This window comes from Netta rufina, assembly GCF_964035555.1.
Source record: "Netta rufina genome assembly, chromosome: 3".
In the NCBI taxonomy this organism is placed as follows: domain Eukaryota; kingdom Metazoa; phylum Chordata; class Aves; order Anseriformes; family Anatidae; genus Netta; species Netta rufina.
Window position 1 is genome coordinate 35,889,731 of NC_140125.1, and position 27,645 is coordinate 35,917,375.

The window sequence follows — 27,645 nt, forward strand, 5'->3', positions numbered from 1 at the left end:
TGGATACAAATAAGTTTCTTAAAATTCTTCTTTTAGTATTCAGAACAACTGCTTGTCAGTGACTAGATGCAGTTCCATTTTCTAAGGCAAAAAAAAAAAAAAAAAAAAAAAAGATGATCTGTTACAAGTTTTCTTAGAAACATAAGAAAATTTAAGTAATCATCTTCATGAGTGAAAAATAAGCTTTTCTCAAGACGAAAGTTTGATTTAGGGATTCTCTTTTTGAGTATAAGAAATGACAATTTTGTACTTTAAAAAGTTAACTAAGGTCAAGATTAACATAGCATCCATTAATTAGTTTGTTGATATCATGAAGGCTTTTCTTGTCATCCTACTGATGAATGAGGGAATTTGCATCTCAGCAGGTAAACATATTTGATACTTCCTTAATCTACTGCACAGCATTTGCTACAGCCAAAAATAAGAGAAAGTGGGATACAGAGTTAAAACAATTTAAAAAAGATTACATGATAAAAAGAAATATGAATGAAGAATAACTTTAAAAAATAACATATATTCTATACTGATGTGTTTCTTAAACATTTTATTTGCTAATGGAAGCCTTCAGGGAATAAATATTTGTTTCATATGCCTTCTATTCTGCTCAAGTCATTTTAGATTTTCATTGTAACTCTGCTTTTTTTTTTTTTTCCTTCTGTTCTCCTTGCCTTGGTTAGATTAGAGAGGTAGGTGTTAGTGGGGTACTTAATGAAGATTGAAGACCTATTTTCTCCCCCCTTGAAGACCAGCCTGATTTGAACAAATTGAGGAGAGTGAAGCAGTCTCTTCATGTCCTTGGGAAAAGCCTTTGCCATTTCAGCATTTCCAGCTTTCAGACATGGTCCCCTTTGTTCACAGAGAAAAAGAAAGAAAAGGTACCAGCACAAGAAAGTTCTGAATAATTTTATATAATGTCAATGGGGCTGCAAAAGCTCCCTTTTTCAACCTGCTTTATGGTTGGTGAGCATGTGAACGCGAGGTGGATCCAGGAGGGGAATGCAGGGAACTAGTGCTTGCAGCTCGAACAGGGCGAGAAACAAGCTGTTGTCCACCAGTGCCCACCTCTGTTGTTGCCACTTCCTTACAACCCTCATCCTTGTGGGTACCGTTTTGTGCTGGGCACTCAAAATGCACACAGTGAAAAACCTGGAGAGAACAAAAGATGAAGATAAAGCAAAACAATTAAATGCTGTCAAAAGCATGATCAAAATAAGATGAAATTTACTTGGAAGTACGCAGGCCAAATCAGTACTTGATCAAATTAGAATGTTTCAGCATGAGGTCAAAAACATCTTTCCATGTGTCATAAATATTGCAGTGACATAATAAGAGTGGAGCAAGAGAAGGCCTTCAAATTATACAAACCTTTACTTATGGCACCAAAATGCAGAAAAATGGTTCTATGGCAAATAGAGATATTTGTAAATGACTTTCTTTTTCCTTTGCCAAGTAGCATAAATATCTACTACATGCTATTGGAAAACAACAATTAAATTCATTGTTTTAAACATATATTGTGATCTAATTACATCCTCCAAAGACTGAATGTTCATACACACGAGAAGTGAAATTTATATAATTACCAATATGATTCTATTTTCAAGATCGCCTTCTTCTATAATAGCAACAATAGTTCTACAGAGATATCCCAAAGCATGTAGAAATGTATTCAGACTGCCCAAGAAAGCTGTCGCTGTATCACATGAAATATGCCCTTTGAAACAGTGATCAGTTTCTGATATTTTAAAGCAACCTGCACCACTGTACAGGTGATTGTTTCTTGAGTAAGAAAGTCATCTGTTAAGTATTTCTTTTCAATATATTTTCTATTTTACTTTTACTTATACTTGTTCTTGAATTGCTTGGGAAGATAAAAGGGAGGAACACAAACTGTTACAAAACTTACTTCCACATCATTTCTCACTGCTATGAATTGCACAGCTTTGCCACATAGTAATTCAAGTATTTTCTTATATTGCTTTTAAAATTTTGTTTTGTCATTTATTGTAGTTTTATAGCTAAACTTTGATGAACATTTAAAACTGAATTTAAAAATGGTCTTAAGTTAATTATGTAACTTTGTAACTTTTGAACGACATCTCCTATCATTCATCTTGTAAGTAGTTCATATCTTTAAAGCTCTTCTCACAAACAACGGTAATCTCTTATAATCCTAACTGCCCTTTCCCAGGCCCTTTCAAGTTAAAGTGGACAAAATCAAATACCATAAACAAAACACAGGTATACTACACATTCATAGAAGACTACAGACTATTGTATTTTCTAACCTTTCTTTAATATAACTGAAAATCCTATTATGCTTTTTGACCATCCTTGCACAAGTGTGTATAGCACAGATATCTACAATGACATGCCTAATGCCTGGGTCTTTTCTGAGGAGGTAGCTATTTTTTATTTCAAATACTGACAGCATGAATGGAATGAATAAAATATATTCTCATTCACTGTTTTTTGTATCCCCATTATATTTTCTTGTGCCTCTCAGCATACAAGTTCTTGTAGTTTTTTATAGAGATACATAACGATGCATGTTTATATTTCCGCATATACACAGATGCTAACATAAAGATGTACTGCTATGTCTTCATATATATATATATATGTGTTCATATAAATAATCTGTTCATATATATATTACAGATTATATAGATTACAAATATATCTGCACCCATACCCACACACACACACACGTGCACAAAATGGCCTTTTCTCTGCATTTCTTCTGGTAAGCTTTTTCTGAAGCCAAACTAATTTCTACAGTGGCATGAATTCTCTCCATCTGTTACAGTTCTTGAGAAGCCAATTTTTGTGTTCAGCTACACTTCTTGAAAAGTCCCTTTTATACTCATCACACTCCTACGCTTTTAAAAGTAACAGCTATTGTCATTTTTCCAGCCACACTTATCAGCATCAGGATTTGCAGAAGAGAACAATATCTCATCATTGCATTTCTTTAATGCATTGCATTTCTTGAAAGGAAGTACAGTCTAATGAATAGGATGGAGATCCACAAGTCAGAAGATTCCATATCTACTGTACCTTACACCAATAAGGTTTTCCATATAAAATTTTGCTTTACATAGTGATGCATGCTTTTTAAAATATATTACACTTACCACTGAAATTTAGCAGATACTAGCCTATAAAATCTGAAGTACCTGATTCTTAAATTATAGCTTTTTTTTTTTTACCATTTCTTTCATACTAAACTCTTAATGGTCATCTCAGCATCTGGCAAATTAACAGGCCCGTGAATTTACAGCATCATTTTCAGTTACTCTGCCACTTTAACATATAGAGAGTTCAGCTTATGAAAGAAGCAGAAGATAGAGAAGTACAATTGAGCTCATCTACTTAATCTAATATTGAAATTATGTATATAAGACCAGTATTACTAAAACAAACAATCCTGTATTTTTTACTTTAAAAAGGCTGAGATCACAGTTCAGCATCATTCTCTGATGAATGTTATGTTATACTTCTCATGGATGTTTTAGGGAAGGTTTGACATACAAAGCAGGAAGGCCAAGTACACACACACTGGTGCAGTAATTTGTAAGACAAAGCTTTCGCGTTTGCAACTAGATGCTCTTTCCAGGTCAGTACTACTGAAGAGGAATAACAAGACAAAACTTATATAGTCAGTTAAAAGTATCAGGTGACCTGTTCTGACAAAGAAATGAACATAAGGACTAAGGAAAAATAAATCTTTTATTTATTAAAGTAGGATGTGTGTAAGTTCAAAAAAAAAACAGGTTACATTTTTATGGCGTTCTAACATATGAAAAAAACAGGTCAAGAAAATCTCTGTAGATTATGTCTTTCAACACATGAAAAATACGGTGGAGGAAAATACAAGTTTAAAAGATGAAAACATTCACAAAATGGAGAAATTTTACATTTTTGTTTGTTTTTGTAACTCCAAAAATCAGACTGTGCTTCAAAGTTAAAAGGTATGCTGCAGCTGTGTGCTCATAGAACAAATAGGGTATATAAAAAAATATAATAATATATGTATGTATATGCTAATAATCTTCCTCCAAGCTTTGGAAGGAATAAACTGTGTGAAAAATAAAATAAATTAGAATGGGGTACAATTTTTAAAGATAAAAGAGGGTAGGACTTAGAATGGCAACACAGGTTTATAGTTCCACTTACCCTTTACATGAATAGCCATAAACTCAATTTGCATATACAGATTTCACTATAGTTATGCACTGCTCCTTACAAATAACTACACAGGATATTAAATTCTTTGTAACAAGAACAAATTTGTAATTAGCATTATGTTTAAAAGCCCATAAACCTGTTACTCTTCAGGGCTTAAAGCTACCATTAAGAATTACAAATTGGAGGTAATGTTTCTTATAGGCCAATTTGCTAAGTTTACACAATGTTCCTCATATTCTTTTTTTAATAAAGAGATGAGAAACTACAGAGATTGGCATGAGAGCAAATAGGACTGTCTATGCTGATCAGTAATGGAAAAGGCTTCTTCATGCATGCAGAACAACCCTGAAGGCAGTTTCTGATTACCTGTTTCTGAGAACTCATTGATGAAGATTGAACCACACACTACAGGAGATGGTGCTTAGAAAGAAAAATGTTATATTTGGTTCCATGTACTGGTCAGCTTCTTTCTAATTGTCTGCTGAAAACTGATGTTGACATCTCGTATGTTGTCAATAGGAGCTCTAAAATTGGACATAATGCTATTTGACAATTCTGCCCATGCCTAAGAATTAGCTTTCCCTTATGCTAAATATGATCAGAAATACCAGAATGGTTAAGGTTAGATAGGACCTTTAGAGGTCATCATCTGGTCTCATCCTAACTTTTAATACTGCTGGAGCTGGCAACCTCTAATACCACTATCTACAGTTCATTGTAAAGGGTGAAAGTACAATGTTCTGAACTATGCATGTGGGCTGTAGACATGCATGCATAAAACACAGAAGCAGCTCTTGGTGCTTAATAATAAAAGACAGAAGCACAAGTAAACAGAAAGAGGATAATGTTGCACTGGGTTATTGTGAAACATTTTTTCTGTACAAAATTAATGGAAAAAATCTCTTTGGTCACTGTTAGTTAATTGATTTACTGGGTAAGATAATCAGTTATAAGAGAATCATATGCAAATAAGGTTTCTTATGAAGAATGAGATTTTTCTTATGTTTTCTTCATTAAAAATATAAAAGTCATAAAACCAAGTAATCAGAGCCTATACAACTTTCTCTAGTGCAGTAAAATTTTCATCATTCATCAAAATAAAGAATAATTTAAATACTAATCAAACTTGACAGGAATGTTTGATGGCATTGTGCACAGGTCAAAACTAGAAACACTTTCCTGTACCTTGTGTGTAAAAACTAACCAAACAAATGTATTCTGCACACTAGCAACAGCCCTTCAACGCTGTAGAGTCTGGGAAGATGATAACAGTTCACTAATATTTAAATACAGAAAGCATTTATTCTTATTTTGCCAGATTGCCAGAGGAAGGGGGAAAAAAAGCACGTACACTTTAGCGAGCATCATTAATTTCATTGCAAGATATGAAAAACTATACGGTTATATATTCATGAAGAATACAGGCTGTCTTAGAAGTTCCTTACCTCATTAGCTGTGTTGTGAGTTCCAACTATTCTGATAAAAGATGCAGGCTGTTTATCAAAAGTGATTGTTTGCCAGGATCTACAAAAAATTCCAGAAAGACATACAAATATTAGATATGAACACAACAGCTTGAAGTAAAATATACAGGGGATCCATTCAAATGACAGTACATAATCACTTAATAGGACAAACAGAAACACTTCTCATCACCTGAATTTCGAGTGCTACTTGTTCACATTTATTTTCAAGTGCCTTGACTCTGCTTATGTGTATTTATACATACCTTATACTACTGTAATTTGTATGCGGGAATAACACATACTATTGCTGAAAGTTAAGAAAATGGTAACAGGAAAAAAATAAAAAAAAACCAACAATTTGAATGCAAAGTCTAAAATCCTTGACAGTGCTACTGGCTGTGTAAGATAAACAAAAGATCAGATAAATAAAAGTAAATGCATCTGTTAAGTACTCATGAGAAATCATCAATCATCAGAGCTCAGTTAAAGAAAATTACAGCTCTAGGAAAAACAAACAAGCAAACCTCTCCATTCCATTCTGTAACATGTAGTGGAGGCAGAGGATCCAAGCTTCCCTAGTATGGGCCACATTCTTCCAGGACACTAAGCATGACACAAAGCATTTTCCTCAGCTTGTGTTGTGACAATTCACCATCCGGACACAAAGGCAGTGGGGAGACCAGACCACTCCTCCCAGAGCTAGAGTGTCACTTTTGGAGTGTAGGAACTACATCGGGAACACTATAATCTGCCTTCATTTGTACTCTTCTAATTTGGGTGAGATATGACACATCATATGGAGCCTCCTGAACAGCAGGCAAAGGACATCACTTCCCACCACAGCTTTGTGGCCACAGAACATACTAACAGTGCAACAGAGAAAAGAATGGGACCTGGAGGCTTCGGTTTGATGCCAGTCTTCCATTGCATTAGATTAGTGCCTAAACATATTAGAATGTAATACTGTTTTTTTATTCATAAAACAGTAAAGCTAGATATAGAATTTAACTGTTTAGCAAAACTAGACTCTACCAGGGAAGGCTTCGGTGACAAAATGTACTTAAGTATAACTACATTAACTCACTGAAGAGGAAAAACATTGGATGAAATTTTCCTGAGTGTGTCCTAAATACCTTCAGAAATACTCACAGAAGAAATAAGGGACCAAAGCAAAACTGGAACAAAACACCACTCCCCATCAGTAGAGTGCACCAAAGCCTTGCAGTATTAACAGCTTTGCTGTCACGTACTAGAATTTTACCCTAGCAGAAAGCTATCATCATCTCTGACACAAACATAGCATTTCTGTGTCTAATTTAGTTGACTATTAGGTTTTCAATCCTGTCAGGTTATATTTGCTTAAAAAAGATTATGAGCCTGATTAAGACCTAATTTCACGTAGTTTACTGGTATTACTGCATGAAGTAATGGGTGTGATTACAGTTACTCATCGTAATAGAAGCACAAGGTCTGAATCAGGCCTCAGAGGTACAGCTGTTACCTTTCTGCGCTTCACAGTTTATTTATATCCCTTATGTGGCTATGTTCTCCTTATTTTAAAGCTCAGGCTGTTTCTTCAAGCTTTAAATTAAATATAAAGTGAGAATGGACTCCTCTTGACTGCCTCAAGATCTGAAAGGATGTCATGATTTAAGCATTTTTTTCCCTAAACAGAAGAACAATTCTTCTCAAGTTTCCTTCTCGTATTTCTCTAGTATAGCCACTCAGTTAATCTTCATGGCCACATGTAGACTACATAGTCCCTTAGCTTTTAACCTTGAAATAGAGTCCCAAGATGAGTGGCTGTGACAATCAGACAATTACGACACTATTTCTCACAACAAAGTATTGCCACAGTTTACGCAATGTATATGCTTTTACATTTACACGTGGACTCTGCGAGAAAAGTGATGATGTAAAAATCAGAACTCCCAATTCAGTGGTTTGTAAAATATTCTAAAGATGTTCTAAACAAAAAGGGTTTAAAACCCCAAGGAAGTTTCTGAGAACAGCCTATGCCTTCCTAGCCTCTAAGACAGAGCTTGTGTTCTGCAACAAGAAAAAAAGGTTAATTAGGGACCACGAAATAAAATATAAATGGGAATGTATTTTTTATAGCAATTCTGAGTGCTGGTCAAAAAGCACTGCTAGAGTTCAGTACAGATTTTCTCAGGATGGCAGTAAATGACATTCTGTCATATGAAGTGACACCAAAGACAACACATCCATTCAGTAATAGAGAAGAACACGATGAATAGCAAGAGGTTGAGAAAAAGGCCTCTGAAAATCCTTTGACAACATTCATCTCGACCAGCAACTGCAGGAACCTCCTAAGTTCTTCCACTTCCCACTGCAAGTCCTTCCTTTTAGCTACACCAATCCAGATTATAAGTATTCTTTTAATAATACCAAAGCTTGATAAAAAATACTATAAATAAATAAAATTGAAAAAAAGAATGTGAGACTTGAAGGAGATAGGGTTTTCAATAAATTAGGTCCTAAGAATATTTAGTATTTTGGTGTGTGTCCATTTTATTCCCTTCCCATTGGAGAAAAAAAGACAAAATTATACACAGCTTGTAGAGGAGTTATTAAAATTCAAGAATATTGCCACTGGAGAATTAGTACTTGATGGGATAATGAGAACATCAGGTCTCTTAATTTATTTCCTTAGCAAAAAGGAAAAAGCAAAACAGAAAACAAGCCAAATGGATTTGGAAAAAGTCACTTTTGAAATAAGGAAGACAAACGTCCATCAGTAAAAATCTGCAACAATTTCATCTGTAACAGTATATTTGAGAACATCGATATATATGTATTTATAAAAAATACCTCTCCAGTACAAATATAATTATGCAGCAGAAAGATAATTTATGCAGTGTAACTATACCATATGGGAAGAAAGATTACTGACAACAAATTATCATGGCATATCTGCTTTCTTTGTATTTCTTTTTATTTTTTTGCTGATAAAATAAATTCACTAAGACTTCTATTGATGTATCAAACCATAACAATTGTTCAGTGGTGTTCCTCAATTAAACAAATGACATCTGAGGCAAGCTTTAAGTTTCCTTTAAATTTTCTTCTTTTGCTACAAGTTACCTCTTCTGGTACTCTTAAAATAATTTCAATTTCTCTGCAGAACTTTCATTTTGCAAAATGTTTTGCAAAGGTGTAGTCAAGCCATGTATATTTGCTTATTTTATTCTGTCCTAACAAGAGCTAGTCCTTCTACTCTCATAATTCCTTTTGATGGTCTTTACAAAAATTTTCTCCAAATTCTATGCATATCTCTGGTGTTGATGCATTCGTATGTCACTGTATAAAAGTAACAGTAGAATTAAAACATATCAAAAGCATCTTTTTTTTTTTTTTTTTGTCTGAGATTAGACACTTCTGTGTAGTAACTGTCTTTTCTTCACCTTTGCTTCCCTATACCCTTTCCAAGCATTTTCCCTATTCCCTTTCCAAGCAAACAAACCTTTCAAGCTAATGGCAATGCTTTCATCGTTCTATACCTAGGACATGGCCATTACGAGGCTAACAGAACTTCTTTCTCCCATAAACAGACATTATCATCTGTGAACTTTTTACATCTCTGTATTCCTTATTAGTGACCCGTTATAGAATTGACTTTCACAGAATCTTAGAATGGCTCAGGTTGGAAGGAACCTTCAAGATCATCAAGTTCCAAGCCCCTTGCCATGGGCAGGAATGCCACCCAGTAGATCAGGCTTTTCAGGGTTTAGCATTTTTTAATATTCAAGAAGTGTAGGTTGGTTTTTTTCCTGCTTTTGCATATGTCTTAGTGGTTGATTCAATTGGGATTTCCTGCTCAATCGTCAACAGTTGTAGCCGTTACTTTGGGATGGTCATCTTTAAGAGAAGACTAGGGACTATCAGCCTACTCAGATTTATACTAGGGTCCTCAAACTGAAATGCAGAGCACTACATGTTGCTTGGCCAGCAAAGGCCTCCTGATAACACAGTTCCATTTTCCAAAAGAAATTAGCCTTGTTACAGCCCTATGGTGTTTTATTTAACACTCTACGTCTCACCTCAGCCATCCGACTTCTAACTCTCTTGTTCTGCATGACTCCCCTAAGGAGATGCAGTAATTGATGATTAGCATTCCAAAGCCATGCTTGCATCCTGTGAGCCTGTCATATTTAATTACATTTTAACTATATTCGTCTTCTATAATAGCCTGAACATAATTTAGATAATTATCTTTTGCTCTCTTATTCTCTGACTCTGCCCGTCTCACTTAGAGCTCCTTGCAATGAAAATCACTTTCTCTGCTCAAATGTATAAACAGACTCTTGGGCCAAGTGCTTTCATCTCTCCAACAGCAACAGCTGTCACTGAAAACTCAATGGCTCTGTGCATCCCACAACCTATTCACCATATTATTCACAGGAAGAAAAAAAATCATTAGAAGCCCCTGCACTTTCATGTTTCTTCCTGTCTTTTTCTTTATTAGCCTATTGCAAGAAGAATGCAAAAAAAAAAAAAAAGTCCACATAAATTATAACAATAGCTTGCTATTGCTTAAGCTATCTATAGCTCTAAAATAGCAATTCACCTCTTAGATAATTTAATGGCTTTTCTCAGCATTTTAAATTCTTGCCTAGTTATCTCTATGAAAACGTGCAATCTTTCTAAAGATTTATTATACACAATGGGATATAAAGAGTGACCCATCCCCTTTACCTTTATTTCCTCCTCTTCGAAAAGGAACAAATTAGGAAAGAATTGAAAGCTTATCTCTTACAGAGGTTTTCTAACAAGTCTCTGGCATTACAGAAATACTGCCACAGTGTGGGATCACCAGAGCAGCTCTGATTATAGCTGACACCAAGCTCAGGCCAAAGACATAAGACCTAAGAGAAAGCTGTTATACAACATTCACGAAGATGTAATAACCATATCATATTCATATCATGGCTTGCTTTAGGCTAAACATGCGAGGTTCGTGTATGCATGCTGCAGCTTTGCATTTTCCAAAGTGACACACAAGCTCCGTTTTTTGTTCCTCACTTCAAGAAGAGAAGTGAAACAGTCGGGAAGCAAACGTGGAAATTAACCACACACCTTGAAAAATTCCAATTACCAGCAAGTAGCCTCCATCTTGTTTTCTAATGTTTGTCCACACATGCCTCAGTTTATAAGTGAAGAAGCTCTTCCTAGTTATTTGGACGTGGACTTTTTCATTTATGACTATCGTTTTTTTTATTAATGAAATACAGCATTTGTTGTGATGAGCAAGGAGACGTTTGTAAAAGCAGATGAAAGCAAAAGGAAAGAGCAGTTGTGTTGTCTTTCCATGCATCAGTCTGATGACTACTGATGAAAACAAGACAGCAAGCTAGTAACTAGTAGGTGAAGCTGCCAAATAAAACATTTTGCGCACACAGAAGCAAGCCAACTGAGACTCAAGAAGTACTGTAGTATGTTCTGCGTGGTAAGTATTACACCTCCTGATTTGTTACCAACTATTATATTAACCTCTGCTATGGAGTACCTACAAAATAAAGACAGAAGCATGCACTAAAATTGCCCGTAACAGTTATTGTTACACAGATAATTTTTTCTTTATAAAATACCCCAAAGAAAGATCTACAGCTACCTCATAAATTGCCTATAAAAAACATGTTTTCCATTATAACAGTACTAAAAAACAAAGTGAAATAAAACTACCTCTCTGTTAAAGCTGTAATTTAACATATTAATTCAGAGGGTCAAATCCATAAAGCACAGAAGTCAGTCAAAGTTGGTATCTGGCACAGCCAACCCTTTTTCATCCTGCTTCCCAAGCCCCACCGAAGGGAAATGAGGACTATGAGAAAGCCTGTGAGGACTCAGAGGTCATCTACATTTTAGTTTTTAAGACAAATTAAGCACAGTTCTACCCCTTATCTTCTTCAACTAAAACCTGAGACCAAAAGCTGAGTTTCCATCTATCCTGCTGTCATCATGACAGCACACTCACAAAAGGCAGCTTTGAATACCTGATATTTCTAAGGATGCAAGGAAGGTGGAAGCTTGAAGTAACAGCTTGCTTTCTGCAGCTCTCTTAGAAACAAACTCACCTAATAATGCATCTTGATTATATTTGGTATCTCTTCCATGAACTATAACATACTTTATCCAGTGTCTACTAAGGGGAAAAAACACAAAGGACTTGCAATACTAACAGAAGAGATAATAAAATAAAAATAAAAAAATTTCTGTTGCAGTGTTTGTTACATAACTGTGCTATATACTGACAAGAAAGTATGTAATGCCACCCACCCCCTTTGGGAAAACTCCCCAAAGTTTTATTCTAAATGTTTCCCATATTGAATAGACACAATTTAGAAACAATCTGAACAAAACTTGAGGTTACTTTTGTAGTTATGATTGGTCCCTCCACTGCTATGGCAAATCCAAACAAAATATCTATATATAGCTGTATACCTCACAGCTGTAAGAACACTTCACTAAACTGCGATAAACCTGTTATTGTACATGATTTATTCTAGAAACTAAATGTGGAGATTTACTGTTGAAAACAAATGTGGGCTTGATAAAGCAGACTTATTAAAAATTCTGACATAAATTAGATTTACTGAAGTCTATACTTAATTTCTGACTTCTTTAAGAGCCTTCTAATATAAAAGACTCCTTACAGAATTTCTGCTTTCACAGCTTCAGGGCTTACATTTTTGCTGTTTTAGAAACAATATTACATTAAAACCCACTAAAATATAGTCAAATTAAGCAACAGCAAAGCTAAATGTAGCAACTTTTGTCAAATATATCCACATGCCAATATAGGCATCAAGTAGCATTTTTATATTGCATAAGTTGTGTATTCATATAATATAGGTTGCTCAGATATTCTACAAATTTTAATGGGTTGTTTTTCTGTACTTCAAGAAATACACTTTATATTTCAAAATCCTACAAAAAAAAAATTGATTAGCAATTTGCTGCTAACCTTCTGGCAAAACACGATGAGCTAAATTTTTATGCGGTGTCAGGAACTGTGTGTGTGGTATCTACACCTCCACCCTTGGTGGATGGCAGTGGTTCCATACAGAGGTTGTAGACTTGAGTATCTTGACCTAGGAATTCTTCTTATTTGCATACTTTTCTGTACACTATAGAGCATGCAAGCAGAAGACACACATGCACAATCCTAGAAGTTGAATTGGTTTTGTTGTGTTTCCTCATTACCGATATTTATTGCTCTTGATGTCCATTTAGATAGCAAAGATGAAGCACCATCCAACACATTAACATATCCAGTAATACAACGAGGTGGCTGTTTGTAACTTTGAGGGCTTCTTGCCCCTGTAATCCTATGACAGTCTGTAAGCTATTTTTATTATATAACTTCTTGTACAAATGGAATAGTTGATTAACAGCAAATACATAAAAATATTTTGAGAGATATGAGGCAGAATCATGCTCCCTATTAATCAGTTCCTTTGTAGCAAGTGGTGTAACGCTATTTATCGCTCTTCTCTCTTACATTCCCTTGGGCATGATTTCATGGACCACTCGTAAAAACTTCACATTTACAGCAACCACCCTTCTATTACTGTCGATAACATCTAATTGACATGTCAAACATCCAAGGAATGCAGTAAATTGAGCTGCAGCCTCTAAGAAGAATGAAACAGTGGAAAAAGTAAATCAGCATGTGCCTCCTCATAACAGCAATACAAACGGACCGAGGTTTGCTAATGGAAGGGAGGAAAACTGTAGCTCTTTATCCTACCACACTGAATTATCTATTAACCTCAAGGTCAGAAAACAAAGCCTGCTGACTTCAGGCTCAAACTTGCGTGGGTTGCCTAGAAAAAACTGTAACCTGCATCCAGGACTGCAGTCATTTTAGACATGAGACTAAAGTGAATTAAGACAAAATAGCAAGCACAACTTCTGCTTCTGTTATCATGTTATAGAACGGAAACAATGCAGCTGCCCTCCCTTGTGATTCTGATAAAACTACACTTAGTATTTCATTCCAAACTCTGTACCTTAACACTAAATATACAGAGACAAAGTAGAAGAAGTTGGGTAAGATTAATAAGCATCATTTTAAAAACTGAGGAAACAGACTTATGACAAATGAGCATGAAATAAAGTCAGGCAAAAATTGTTTAAGGAGCAAACAAGGTGACAGAAAAAAGGCAGAATGACTTTATAAATATATGGTTGAAGTGTATTAAAATCCATTAAGCAAGAAAAATTGCTTTATGGAGATAGAAACAAAATAATGGGATGAAATTAGGTAACACGATGTTCAGTACTAGCATCAAGAAAAAAAAATTACTGTGGGAAATCAGTAGGAAAAGCAAAGAGCAGAATGGAAGCACTGTCTCTTAAAGTACAGGAAACAAACTGATGAAGTATTGCTGTAAAAAACACACCGCATGCCATATAGTACAGAAATCCCCAAAGGATGGGCCTAAAGACATTATAATTCTTCCTTTTTGTGATTCATGGATATAATCTGCCCAGGTACAAATACTACTGTGAATAAATCAATGGATTAATTCTGTATATATCTTTACACAAAATATTTGTAATGCTAACAACTATACTTGTTTTGGCCAGCAGAAGAAGACATGTACTTTTCAAAGTTTTAATGACATTAGATCCTGAATACCAACAATCTAATTAGTGCAAATCTTTAGAAAGAAAGCAGAATGCCACATTTAGCATATGATGCATTAACATCTGACTGACCTGACTATACAAGACGTCAGCAGTTGCTATATTTAATGATTGTGCCTGCAAGAAAGGGAAACTGAAGACAGAATAGTAACTTAGCATCTAGTTCATGAACATTTGGGCATCTCCTATTCATTGGGTTGTCAGATGCAACAATCAACTTCAAAGTAAACAAACAGAAATGCAAAACAACAGTGGAAGTATTAGGCATCCCTTTTCAATCTCAAGCAGATAAATGAGCCAGTTTCATAGGAGATCTATTATCTGGATTACTTTTGTAGTGTTATTTATTTATAAAGGTACTGAGAGTGTATGTGTGTGTGGGCACGCGCATGCCTGCAGGTATGTGTGTGCTCTGACTCACTGAGTGCAATCTGATGTACTGCCACAGGATCCTTCTGTAAAATAGAAGTGGTAATCAGCATCCTTGAGTTCTGACACAAAAGCTGTGAATTTGTGCTGATTGGCGGAAAAAACAAACAAACAAACAAAACTTTGCTTAACAGAATGCAAGAGAGGAGTAGTATTCTTCTCCTATTAAGAAAAATTGGATTTTTGTTACGTTGAGCAGAGTTGGCAATAGCTGGAGAAGAGCTGTTAAGACAACAGGCTTTTCCTGAATTGTCATAGGTCAAGAGGCTTTATGTCATAGGTTAAAGTGGGGCCCAGGTGCTTTATTGAGGGGAAATATTTAAGTCAATTTTCAGAGCCCATGCGAGCAAGCAACCACAGAAACAGGAGAGCAGGAATTTAAAATATCTGAGAGGGGCACAACACGCTGAGGTAAAGCTCAACCACAGTGTAAAAGCAAAAAGAGGAATAAACCTACTAAGATCAAGTTTTCTTACCCTATAAAATAGCTTTTCCATGGCAAACAGCAGAGTGTCAAATAGGCGAGACTGACCATCAAAAAACTGTAGTGCTTGTTTCAATACAGACTAACAGCCTAGATTCTGACTACAGTTTTTAATTTCATTTTAGAAGACAAAATTAATGTTTACTTATAATTTCATCCTGGTAAATGACACAGTGATCATTTCCTATTATCTTCACATTTAGTCTGCACCTACTAAATAGTGTTATACAGTGAAAAAATATGCAATGTGTAACTCCCCATCTTACTGATATTCTTTAATATTAAAAAGTGACCACAGTGCAATCAGGCAAAATATATCCACGTATTCATGCTGTAACTCTCAAGGATACATTCATTTCTTGTACTTCTACGCTATACAGAATGTTTGCAGACCAGATACATTGCTTCAGAAAAGGGCTGCTCGGATCTCCATCTTAGTGTCTCAAAATCTTGCATTCATCAACATAAGCAAATATTTCTTTCAATTTAATTCTCTGCATTTCAGATTTTTTTTTTCTGTGCCCTTAGGCTTTCCAAAAGCATAGAGGTTTCATATTTCACTATTAAAAACAGTGCTTGTATCATTTGATTTACTTTTTCAGCCTGGCAGAAATGACAGATTAAGTCAAGAAGAAAAGGCACAAAGGGGAGAGGACAAAGTTTTGTGATTACATCTCAGGAGTATGAATACATAGACCAGGTCTCAGAGCTTCAGTATCCAGGAGTGTTCCCTACCTATAAAACACAAATCATCCTTGCGAACTTAGTATTGGTTCTGCCAATCCTGATTCATTAACACTGGTAATTAGCTGTTTTGGTGGCAGATACTGAAAACAGGCATGGTACCACATTCAAGTAAATGCAGAATAGAAGGAAAGTTGAGAGTAAAGATGTTCCAAAATGGAAGGGGAGGAGCCCTTTCCCTCCTGCTGTAGAGTGGGATAAGGGCTCTTAACTTGGAGCACAAGAAGAGGGGAGGTCAAACTCCCTCTGCTTCCAAGCAGGAACTTGAAGCCAACTCTCCAATTGCCCAGGACAACAACGCACCCACTACACGGAGTGTGCTCCAGAATATGCATGCCAAATAGCTGAACATTCACTGAACTATTCACTGAGCTAAAAGGAAATATGAAGAAAAACATCGTCTTCCTTTTCTAGTGGGTTAGGCAGGTTGGAAGGAGGAAATTAAATCAGTACTTTAAGGGAAAAAATATATATTTTTAAAGGCACGGGGAAAGTGATGTCAATAGTGGTAAGAACCTTCACTTCCTCTGAAAAAAAGCTTTCCCTTGCTCATACTGGTTTAATCTAGCACTTCTCTGCATAGAGAAGTTAATTTTCTGAAGGTGACAATATTCACACTATTAAAATCTAAGTACTAGCTCTGCAACATCTATTCACCAAATATGATAAATATACAGAAACAGCCCCCCCCCCCCCCCAACAAATATTCAGCCTATGAAGGAATGCTGTATCTCTGGCATTAAAGGAAAAATAAAATGGACTGAGAAAGACATTGACATTGAAGCATATTTGAATTTACCCAGTGCACGTGAAAAATTAAACAAAAAGCCTGTGAGGTGGTTGATGTCTCAGAATGACAGATTTACCATAAAATGCCAAAGTGCATGTAATGAAAAGTGTACAGTAATGAAAAGGTGAAAGTGTAAAGTAAATTAATATAATCTTTAAAGAAAGAGGTAGAACTACAATCAAAAGTCCTACTGAAAAGCCCTAGAAACTGCTTGTTCAAACAAAAACTCAAACTGGTGTGCAACAGTCTTTCAACTATTGCTCAGTAGTGAGTTTGAAAAACTGCTGTGTCAGAATAGAAGGTGAAATTGCATTACCCAACCCATGACTTTGCATTGGTAAATTCTAATTTAAACGTCATCAATTTCTGCACATTTGAGAAATCATCTGGAACTGTATGTTGGATTAAAACTCACAGGCATCAAAAACAGGAGGCAAGGAATGTACAAGAAGGCCATGCTTCAGATAAATGACAGCACAACAGCTTGTGATGAAAGCACCATGGCATGAAAGCATCGTGACCATTTAGATGGCAGCACAAAAATCAGCAACTCTGCCACCAGCTGGCCTTGCTCAAATTCAATAGGGATGAGTAGTCGCAAAGATGAACATATAAATGAAAGGATGGCTAGTGCAGAATATGCAAGAATAACAGCAGCCAGAAACCAGACAGATCTAATCTCATCCACATTCATAACACAGCAAACAAATCCCTAAGTGGCTAAACCAAACACACTATGCCTTATAAACAGGAGCCCAAAAATTTGAGAATCAGGAAAAGGAAAGAAAAGGAGAGAAAGAGCATATCTGATTATGAGGAAAAAAAAAATGGGGTTCGTAAAACAATTAAGACAGTCTCCCTCTCCCTTCTCTTAGGGAAGCACTTGCTTTTTTAAGTGCTTTCACCCTTCAAAGCAGAATGAAAATACACTTACTGAAAAACCCTGCTATATCCAGCCCTTGCAGTAAAGCAGTGGTTAACTGTAAAGAGTGAGAACTAGCTTATATTAAAATGTAATCTCTTACAGTAAGAATAACTTAAAAGTTTAATGTTCTATCACAAAACCATTAGAAAGCTATCTGGCAAGAATCAAAAAGGAAAAGACATTAGGAAGTTTAACTTCTACTGAAATGTCAGTGTAGTAAATAATAATTATTGCTATTTGATACAAATGAATAAAAATAATTTGATTTCTATTTTAAATGTGAGACTATCTGGGAGATTATACAATAGATATTTTACATAAACTTAAACATTTTATTTGAAAAAACATTCAATAAAAAAGTGCTCACACATTCATTTTAAACCCAATTTCTTACTATAAAAATTGAACTTCCTTTTATTTATCAAAGAGAAGTAGAAAACTAGTGCTTACTGCAAAGCATGATCAACAGAATATCATACTCATAAGTAGATTAAGCACTCATGGAGGAGTGAGGCCTATTCCTTTCTTCAGGATGTATCAGACTGTTTGAAATATTAAAAAAAACAAACAAACAAAGAAAAAACAGTTAAAGTGAAAAGTAATTCAGCAACATAGGAATCAGGTTGCCCATTTCTAGTGAACACTAGGGGTTTGGAAAACTCCATGAGATTTCACTGTTGTAGGCTAAGGGTTTAAAGTCTTCTCTGTGCTTAGTCCCTCTAACCCAGAAAAGAACAAGAGTAATTTAGATCGGTCAGCACAGCTCGGCTCTCCATAGAGTTTCCTTTTATAAAGCTTTTTGTGTACATCAGTGACACACTTTGGGATAATAATTATTTAAAGTTTCCTTCTTCTCCCCTCATCAAAATGTATTTTTCCTAGATGATATATTATGAAATATTAAAACATACAATTATTTATATCAGTAGCTTGACAATTTTCAGAGGTCTCCAAAGACACACTCAAGGCTTTGATTGCATGGGAGAAAAACACCTAATAGAACTATCAGTATTATTGGTTATTGCTTGTTTTCTCTGAGGCGGAACTGAGCTGACATCCAAATTCATGTCAGTGTTACCGTGATGTTTTCTGCTCCATCCTCACATTAACATCCTGAGAACATGGCAGTCACATGGCAAAGCAGAGCAAAGCAAAAAAGAGCTACACAAGCTTCAATGCCTATGGTGCATGCAGAGCTGCAGCATGGTAAAGCATTCAATGACATGCACTGCAGTCTGCAACTCCTTATTGCTCTTTTCAAGGCTTGTTCTAAAAATCCAAGCATATTTGTGGCTGAAAAGCAACAAGGAACAGAAAATAACAGTGGAAAAAAAGCATAAGACATTAGCAATTTGAAAACCTTGTGGTCCCGAATCACTGTTAAGAAACAACTTAAAAGAAACCAGGCCTTTCTTAATCAAACTAGACTCAGCTAAAATAAAAGGCAGCAAATTAAATACTAGATGCAGAATTTTCACGCTTCCAAGAGCCTCCTAATGTTCTGAAATAGTATACAACTCCAGTTTGTGCCTGTGAAATCTTTGTGCTTAATAAGGCAGGTATGTGAAGCTGCAGCTTCTTTCTTCTTTTGCTTTATGAGAATCTTTCAAAATGCGAGCATATAAACACAAGGTAAAATACGTACTTCAGTGCCTCAATCGTTCAGGGCTTTTAAGCTCAATAATTACACAAAATGACCCTTTATATCTGTCTGACTTGCTTCAGTAGGCATTACTAGCAACATAATGAACAGATTAATGAGAAACCTCAGTTTATTTTTCTGAAGTGAGAATTGAAATTGAGCTTAACAATGTAGCAATTTCCCAGACATCTTGCTTAACTATATTTCATCTTTGTATTGTATGAATGTGGCTGCACCAAGACCTGGACTTAGAGAAGACATTCAGATTTCACAGAGTTGCTGTGAAATTAAACTTCATGTAAAATAGAATGAACTGTGGTCAAAATACACTCTGTTTGACATGAGGTACAAGAACATTTCTGCTGTGAAATTAACTCCGCGTACAATAGGATGAGCTGTGCTTTAAATACACTGCTTGAGATAACAGGTACAAGAACAACTCTTTTTATCCTGTTCCACTCTGCCACTTGGGAGCTCAGGCATGAAACAGAACTAAGGACTAGACAAAAATTAGACAAAAATTTTATTTTCTCTTTCTTGGTATGGCAGGATAATAAATACATGCGAGACAAATGGGAAGCCACAGAAGAAACAATGTGAGCATATGGACAGTTGGAAAGGCAAAACAGTTAAGAAATGTTTAAGATATTTTATTATAAGAGAAGATGGTCGGATGAAAGTGGTTAAGGAGAAAGCAATGGAGGAAAGTGGGTATGAGTGAACTGCAGATGAGATCACAGAGGGGGACAAGATGAAAAACTTCTATGTTTGTGGTAAAGTATGAGGAGCTACATGTATGAGTACATAACTCTAAATCAAAAGAAATATCCATACTATGATAGAGTTTACTATGATTTCACATATGTATACGCAGGGGGAAAAAAAAAAGAGTTTGTCACTAATATTTTGCAAACTGGAACTATTTTCTACCTTTAATTCCTCAAACAAAATGAAAAACACTTGTTGTGCATTAAAAAAGCTGTTTAGAGCAGTTAAATGCAATAGCTGTTTTTAGCCTTGGATCTCTCTAGAGTGTTCTTTACCTGCAACTTGATATCAAAGGAAATAAGCAGGGTCCGAAAACTCAAAAAGCACACAGGACATCATAGAATGAAAATTTGAAACACTGAACAAGAGCAATAAACCTCAAGGCTGAAAATTATTCTTGAAAAATTAACAGGACCAGTTAAAGAAAAATAAATTTTGTTAATGAAACTTGCATCCACATCCCAAAGGACTTTTCACAAGAAACTTCTAATTACATCCAGGCAAACTATAAAAAAAAAATGAGAGGAAACTGAGCTCGGAATTTAGGAATTGAAATACCTATTACATAATAAGATAATAAGATAATAAGCAATGGAAATAAGAAATTAAGTTTGGAAGTTATTAAACGTCTATCATAACAGCAGTATACTTTGCATAATTAACATGAGTCCAGCAGAAAAACAAGTTGATATAATGCAATATAGAATCACAGAATATCTTGAGTTGGAAGGGATCCACAAGGATCATCAAGTCCAACTCCTGGCTCCACTCAGGACCACCCAAAAATTCTGAGCATGTTATCTGAGAGCACTGTCCAAGTGCTTCTTGAACTCCTGCAGTCTTGTTGCCATGACCACTGCCCTGGGGAGCTTGTCCCAGTGTCTGACCACCCCCTGGGTGCAGAACTTTTCCCTAACCCTCAGCCTGACCCTCCCCTGTCCCAGCTCCATGCCATTCCCTCGGGTCCTGTTGCTGTCCCCAGAGAGCAGAGCTCAGCGCCTGCCCCTCCGCTCCCCTCGTGAGGGAGCTGCAGGCTGCCATGAGGCCTCCCCTCAGCCTGCGCTGCTCGGAGCTGAACAAACCAAGGGACCTCAGACTCTCCTTAACATCTTCCCCTCCAGACCCCTCATCCTTGTAGCCCTCCTTTGGATGTTCTCTAATGGTTTTATGCCATTCTTAGATTGTGGTGCCCCAAACTGCACACAGTGAGCCTGCACCACCGTAGAGCAGGACAACTACTTCCCTTGATCAGCTGGCAATGCTCTGCTCAATGTACCCCAGGACATGATTGGCCCTGTTGGCTTCCAGGACATGCTGCTGATTCATACTCAGCTTGCTGTCTACTAAAGCCTCCACATCCCTTTCCACGAGGCTGTTCTCCAGCCTCTTATCTCCCATTTATATTTATCCAGGGTCTCTGGTGCAGAATCAGGCACTTGCTCTTGTTATACTTCATGCAATTGGTGATTGCCCAGCCCTTTAATTTGTCAATATCTCTCTGCAAGGCCTCCTGGGTAGTCTCAAGGGAGTCAACAGCCTCTCCCAATTTAGTGTCATCCACAAACCTAGTATAGCTCCAAGTCCTCCAACCAAGTCATTTATGAAAATATTAAAGAGAACAGGGCCTAAAACAAGTCCAGCAGAACCCCACAAGTGTTATAAACCTTTTGAAAATGAAACCATGCCCTTCACCAGGAAAATGATGAATCTGTCCCTAGACAGCCATATAGACAGTTGATACCAATTGCCCTAGAACTGCTCATAAATAAACAATATTTATTGTCTCCCAAATTCTGTCAGAGTATTCAATTCCTTTTTTTTTTCCTACAGGGAAACTTCACATTATACATCTGCTATCATGGATTACATCCATTTTACAGTAACTATACAAGAGAACTTTAAAAATGATACTCTGTTGATAACCTTCATGATAGCCTGTTTCATATTTGTCTTCATGGGACTTATTTTATCAAAATAGTCGTTAACTCTGAGGTCTGACTCCTACTGGCCTTTGGTATCTTGGTTTTCATTTGACTTTCATCCCTTTTGTCAGCAAATTTTTTTAACAAGTGCACGACTATTATTCAACACTAACGTGCTCAAGCCAACTTATCATAAATGCTTAAAAAAATAGAATAAAACATGGCTGTTTTTCATTACTGTCATACTGTGTAGAGGAAAACAGTTTATTGTGGAAAAGAAAAAAAATGCCTACATAGGGCATTTTAAAATTGGCAATTAGACAACAACCAGTATGCATTAATTGGCTATCACTTAGGGGAGGTAAGGAAGCTTTCCCTGTGAAGATAACAGGCATCCAGTTTGTCATAAGCCTTTTTAAAAGGCTGTGAGAGATGAGGAGGTTAGGAGTAGTCTGTCAGGTTCTGTCTTTGAGCACTGAATTATTAATTTACACAAAATACTACATTGAAAATATCATTAGAACAACCCAAAGCAGCATACTGAGAGTTTAAAGGGAAACTTCATACTTCAGTAGACTGCCAAAATCAATATATGCTATTTAAGCAGAATTTGATTTTATTTTCTTTCTCATTGTTTTGTTTGCCACTTAAAAATCATCAGAGATGTCTGTTGAGGTTTGTGTTTGCTGCCTTTATGGGTCACTCTATCCCGCATGCCAGAGATGCAGCAAAATGATGTGGTGACCTCACAGATCACTTTGCAAGGCAGCACACTAATGACTTCAGCAAAGGACTGTAACTCCACTGAAAGAGTATGCAGACAGAAAGCCAGGCAGTGAAGAGCAAAGCAAACAGATCTTACCCACATGTCTTTGAAGACAGAAAAAGAGAATAGAGAATATAACTAGCAAAGTAAATTTTCTCATTGCAAGTATTCTATCTCTTTGAATATAGGCCCCTGTGAAATTCTCCTGAGTTCTAACTCCATCCACTTTCATTTGCTACTGCTGCATACTCTGCAGAGAAAAACAAGTGAGTTACTTTTCTAGAGTCTACTGCAGGATATTTACCACAGACCTAACGCCAGGAAGTGTAAGCCCAGGATTTCAAGATGTCATCAACCACCTAGAATTCACCCACATATCTAAAATTTTTAAAAAGAAACAGAGATAATCTGGGGTATACTTTTTCAAAGAATTCGTATTTCAGCCTCACACAAATACACATATAATAATATTAAATAACAGATTCTCAGTTGACAGTTGCTCTGAGAGGTACCTGTAGTCAAACAGGCAATCATAATCCCAAGGACATACCTACATTTATTTATTTTTTTAACAAAGATATGCATAAAACTAAGTGATTAGAGTTCATATTTTTGAGTGCTAGGATGCCTAGCATTCACTAAAAAAATCAGGATTCAGATGAGACAAAAAATAGTTGCAAACTCCGAAGGAGAGAGAGAGGGCTGTTGCATTCATAAAAATAATGAAGACTGAAGAGACAAGGGTGTAGTTGCTTCTGTCCTATTATGCTGTAGTGTGGTTATGGCAAGTTGCTAAATGTGAGAATCCTTAACTGGTTCCTTAAACCCTAGGATGAGTCAGTCACAGCGCACAAACTGATTCTTGCTTGTCCTTGGGGAGTGCTTGAAATGCTTGACTAAAAGGCGTTCTGAGTCAAATTTCTCTCTTTTGGAACTGAGATGTTTGCATAATATACCAATGTATTCATGGTAAGGGGAAGGACAGAGACAGAATGAACTGTTAACTGTAAATGAAAAGTTAAAAGCCCTGTGGGAGGTGAGATGCCTGTACTCTGCACAAAAGTCCACAAACTACTTCATATAAGAACTCAATCTAGAACACATTAGATAAAGTGGCTTAAGTAAGAAACTAAAATCTCAGTACTAGAGAAAATAAATCTCTTGCATCTAACAGGAGTATTTTAACCATTACCCTATAATGGTAAAACAGACAAATTGCACCATTTCTGCCTTAATGCAGCATCTGTTAATCTTGGTTAAAATCCAGCTCTTCGTCTCCTCTGTAAAGCTAAAATAACTTGTTTGTTTTTCTTGTAGAAATAAATCCACATATTTCAATTATTATTATTTTTTAAGTATAGAAACTGAAAAATTGAAAGTGGTTCGATTTTCTCTTCTTTATTAAGATGTCTCCTTCACCAAACTGAAACCTTGCCCTACAAGTATAAAGTGAGGGGCTTCATTCAGTGCATGAGTCACTGAATGATGATGTCTCTTCCACTCTACACTCCACCATTGTTGAACACCATAAAATGTTAGCTTTTTTTGGTCATAGTAACACCATTTTTCAATAAAATGGAAGTGGTCCATCTCTAACTGTAAGAAATTATGATCCTCTGTTCTTTACAAAAAAAGTCCTAATTTTTGTAGCCTTTGCCATGTCTATAGTACTATTTATAAAGCTTTTTATTTTATGTATATGAATATGTAATGAATAAATTTATAAACATTTTATGTATGTGTATCTATGTACGTATACATGTACTATGTAGATGTAGCGATCTGCTATTACAATCAAAGTAATTTTTGAGCTGAAGTCACTTCAGCATTTTTGAAAATCTAATGTATTTAAATAGTTTTCTTTGGTGAGGTGGCTGTAAAGATGTGATTTGCTGACCATAAAGTGCAAAAGATTTAAATTTAATAACAAAATGCTCTCAAATGCAAATAAATCACTTGAAAACTGCGGGATAGGGCTGGGGTGCATTCCACAAATCTTTTAACTTATCGCATTTACAGGTTATATAGTATTTAAATGTAGTTGCAGAGGATAAAAAGTTTTAAAAGGAAACATTTTTCAAATGAAAAAGATACATGAAAGATTTTTCAAATTGATCCTTTTTCTTTACAGTTTTCTACTCTTTGCTAAATTGAATTGTTCTGGAGTTCACCGAGCTTTTGTAATTTTAAGTTTTAGGACAAGGGCATTATTTGTTGAGAACACGTAGAGACAGTGTTACAACACTATAAATCAGTAGACTTTAAATTTAAGACAGTCATTTTGGAAGCTGGATGCATGTCTGTTAGAGCAAGAAATTAGGGAAAGTACAATTCTCTAATTCACATGAAAACAGTTCCTGCAGCCACTGCTTTGAGAACTGCCAGAGCACTTATGTTTTGAGTCAATAACTTGAAGTGTGTATCATGAGGCAACAGCTACCTGCAGTTCAGGAATGCACCTATATTTGTCCAAGGTTAAGGGTTTCAAAAACCCCTGGTTTGAACATTGTGAACAGATACTTGAACTGAGCAATCAACTGGCAATTCCAGCTGCACTGTGCATACTTAACAAAATGTTCCTTTTGGCTGGTCTAGGCTATTAGTATCAAAATGTACAAATATGAAGCGCAAAACATTTTTACTCTCTACTCCCACTGCTGGGACAAACAAAAAAAGAAAAAAGATTTATTTTTTTTCCATCGCACGGTGATATCTTTGAAAATGATTACATATTCTTCACACTTTCTCCAGAACTGAAGGCAGAACCCAGGATTTCTGCTCATCAATACCCTGTCTTTTACATACAGTGAAAGAATGTGTCAAGTTCTCCTTCACCCGCATGTCTAGCCTGCACTGTAAATGCATCTTTGAATTGGATACGTTAAGAGAAAGAACAAAAACTTTAGGAAATGTGCATCAGCAGTGTTGCTAGAAGAGGACTGAATAACTCAACCACTTGGCACTAATACAGGATGGGTGGCAGCTGTCACTACACAGCTGATGACTTCAGTTTTGTCCCACAAAAGAAAGAATGTCTTATCGAAAACTGACTGGGGAGAAAGAAGGAGAGAAATAAGATTTTTGTCAGTCTGAGCTTCCCTGGGGATCAGCCAGGAGATTATATCCTATCAACATTCACTGATTGCTGGGCATGCCTAGCTTCTGTATATGTAACATGTATAAATTTGCAGCCTATCTTTTCAGTCCCAGTTGGAATTAGAACTATCAAATTGTTTAAGTTTGCTATCAACACTGAATTATTCTTCCACATTAGAACAGGTTTTATCAGCAGACTCAATAATTACAGGAAAGCTGATAGAGAGTAAATATGTGGAGAGTATTCATACCTGAATTCTTCTGAGTGAAGCATAAAATAAAAAGGAAACTTTTTCTTCCCTTTTCTCTTTTTATGAAGCATTTTTTTTCCTCTCCCTATGGAAGGGGCGTGTTCAAAAGCAGAGTACGTGTCCTACGTGCACTGACCACATGGTCATCACTGAGAGAAGGCCAGGCTAGGTAACTGAGTTCAGTGGGTGAGCTGTGATGGTTTTGTCCCAACCCTCACTTCCTCCATCCCTTTCAACTCTCTGTATCAAGCTTCTATGCGTTTTGGTAGGGGTGGAATAAAATCCTTTACCAAGCTCTCTTCTCTCCCCTACCACGTTTCTCAACAAGGGGTGATTTAACCATAAAATTGAACTTTGGACAAACATGATTTAACTCACAGGGCTCACAAAACCAAATGTATGGAAGCCGGGCTGTTTCTGAGAATGAATGAAACTGGAAAACATAGTACTCATCTGGCTCTTCACAACTTGATCCTGGTTTGAGAGCCTAAATATTTAGCCAGATGAGAACCTACAACTTCCTGAAGTTGTACTTATACTAGTCTGGAATTTGTGATCTATAGGTTATGCAATGATCATTCTTTTCACAATCAAAAAGTCATCTATTTAAATACCAAACAAAAGGAAAATAAAAAGTTTTCAAGTTCCAGCTTTGTGCAAATAAGAGGAAAAAAGTTAAACTCACTTGCAGGAAATTTTTGTGCGATCAGCCACCATAGTCCATTGCTGCTGATTTGTTGAGACCTCAATATAGTAGCTGTAACTCCGATCATCACAGTCCCAAAGTAGCAACCTAAGTAAAGAAGTGGTTGAGTGATAAGTAAAATAAACATAAAGCCAAGTTGCTTAAGTTTTCTAATCCTGTATTTCCACCTCTTAAATCCTTTCTAAAATTACCTGTTTATTCTGGAAGGTGCCTCCAACACTCAGGAAGATCCTTACTGTTTCTGTCATCTCAAACTTGAGAATCTCTATTCTCATTATCCTAAGGCCAGTAACTGACTTACAATAACCACATTACTGACGTTATTCATGACATTCATCCCGTTACTTTTAATGTATTTGAAAGTCAATAAATGAGCCAGTCTATTTGGCATACAGCATTGCCTGCTTTAAACCTGCATCAAAGATGTTTTGAAAGGACAATTTAAAAGGGGAAAGATAAAGAGATTTTAGTGACTGAAAAGATTGTACTGTATTGAGCTTAGGGATATGGTTGAGCTTAGGGATATGGTTTAGTGGGGACTGTTAGTGTTAGGTAAGAGGTTGGACTCGATGATCTTGAGGTCTCTTCCAACCTAGAAATTCTGTGATTCTGTGATTCTGTATTCTTAACTGTATTCTCTTGTTTTTGATAAAAACAGCAATTTTAAAAAGGAAAAGGCAAGTAAGAGAATTGGAATTCTCAGCACTGGTTCATCATAATATTAGGGAGAATTAGGGAGAATGCACTGAATTTTTTACCAAATTGGAAAAGTACAAACAAAAGAAGAAAAAA

General features: G+C 36.1%; 1 protein-coding gene across 1 annotated transcript in view; it reads right to left on the bottom strand.

The window, feature by feature from the left end:
• Nucleotides 1–217: 217 nt before the first annotated feature.
• BTBD9 (BTB domain containing 9) overlaps nucleotides 218–27,645 on the bottom strand; it is a 118,841-nt gene continuing 91,413 nt past the window's right edge. The window contains exons 10-12 of the mRNA XM_084284746.1: nucleotides 26,833–26,940; nucleotides 5,637–5,715; nucleotides 218–1,146 (exon numbers count right to left, since the gene is read on the bottom strand). Of these exons, the coding sequence (XP_084140872.1) occupies nucleotides 952–1,146; nucleotides 5,637–5,715; nucleotides 26,833–26,940 (382 nt within the window). The 3' untranslated portion in view covers nucleotides 218–951. The remainder of the gene's footprint in view (nucleotides 1,147–5,636; nucleotides 5,716–26,832; nucleotides 26,941–27,645) is intronic.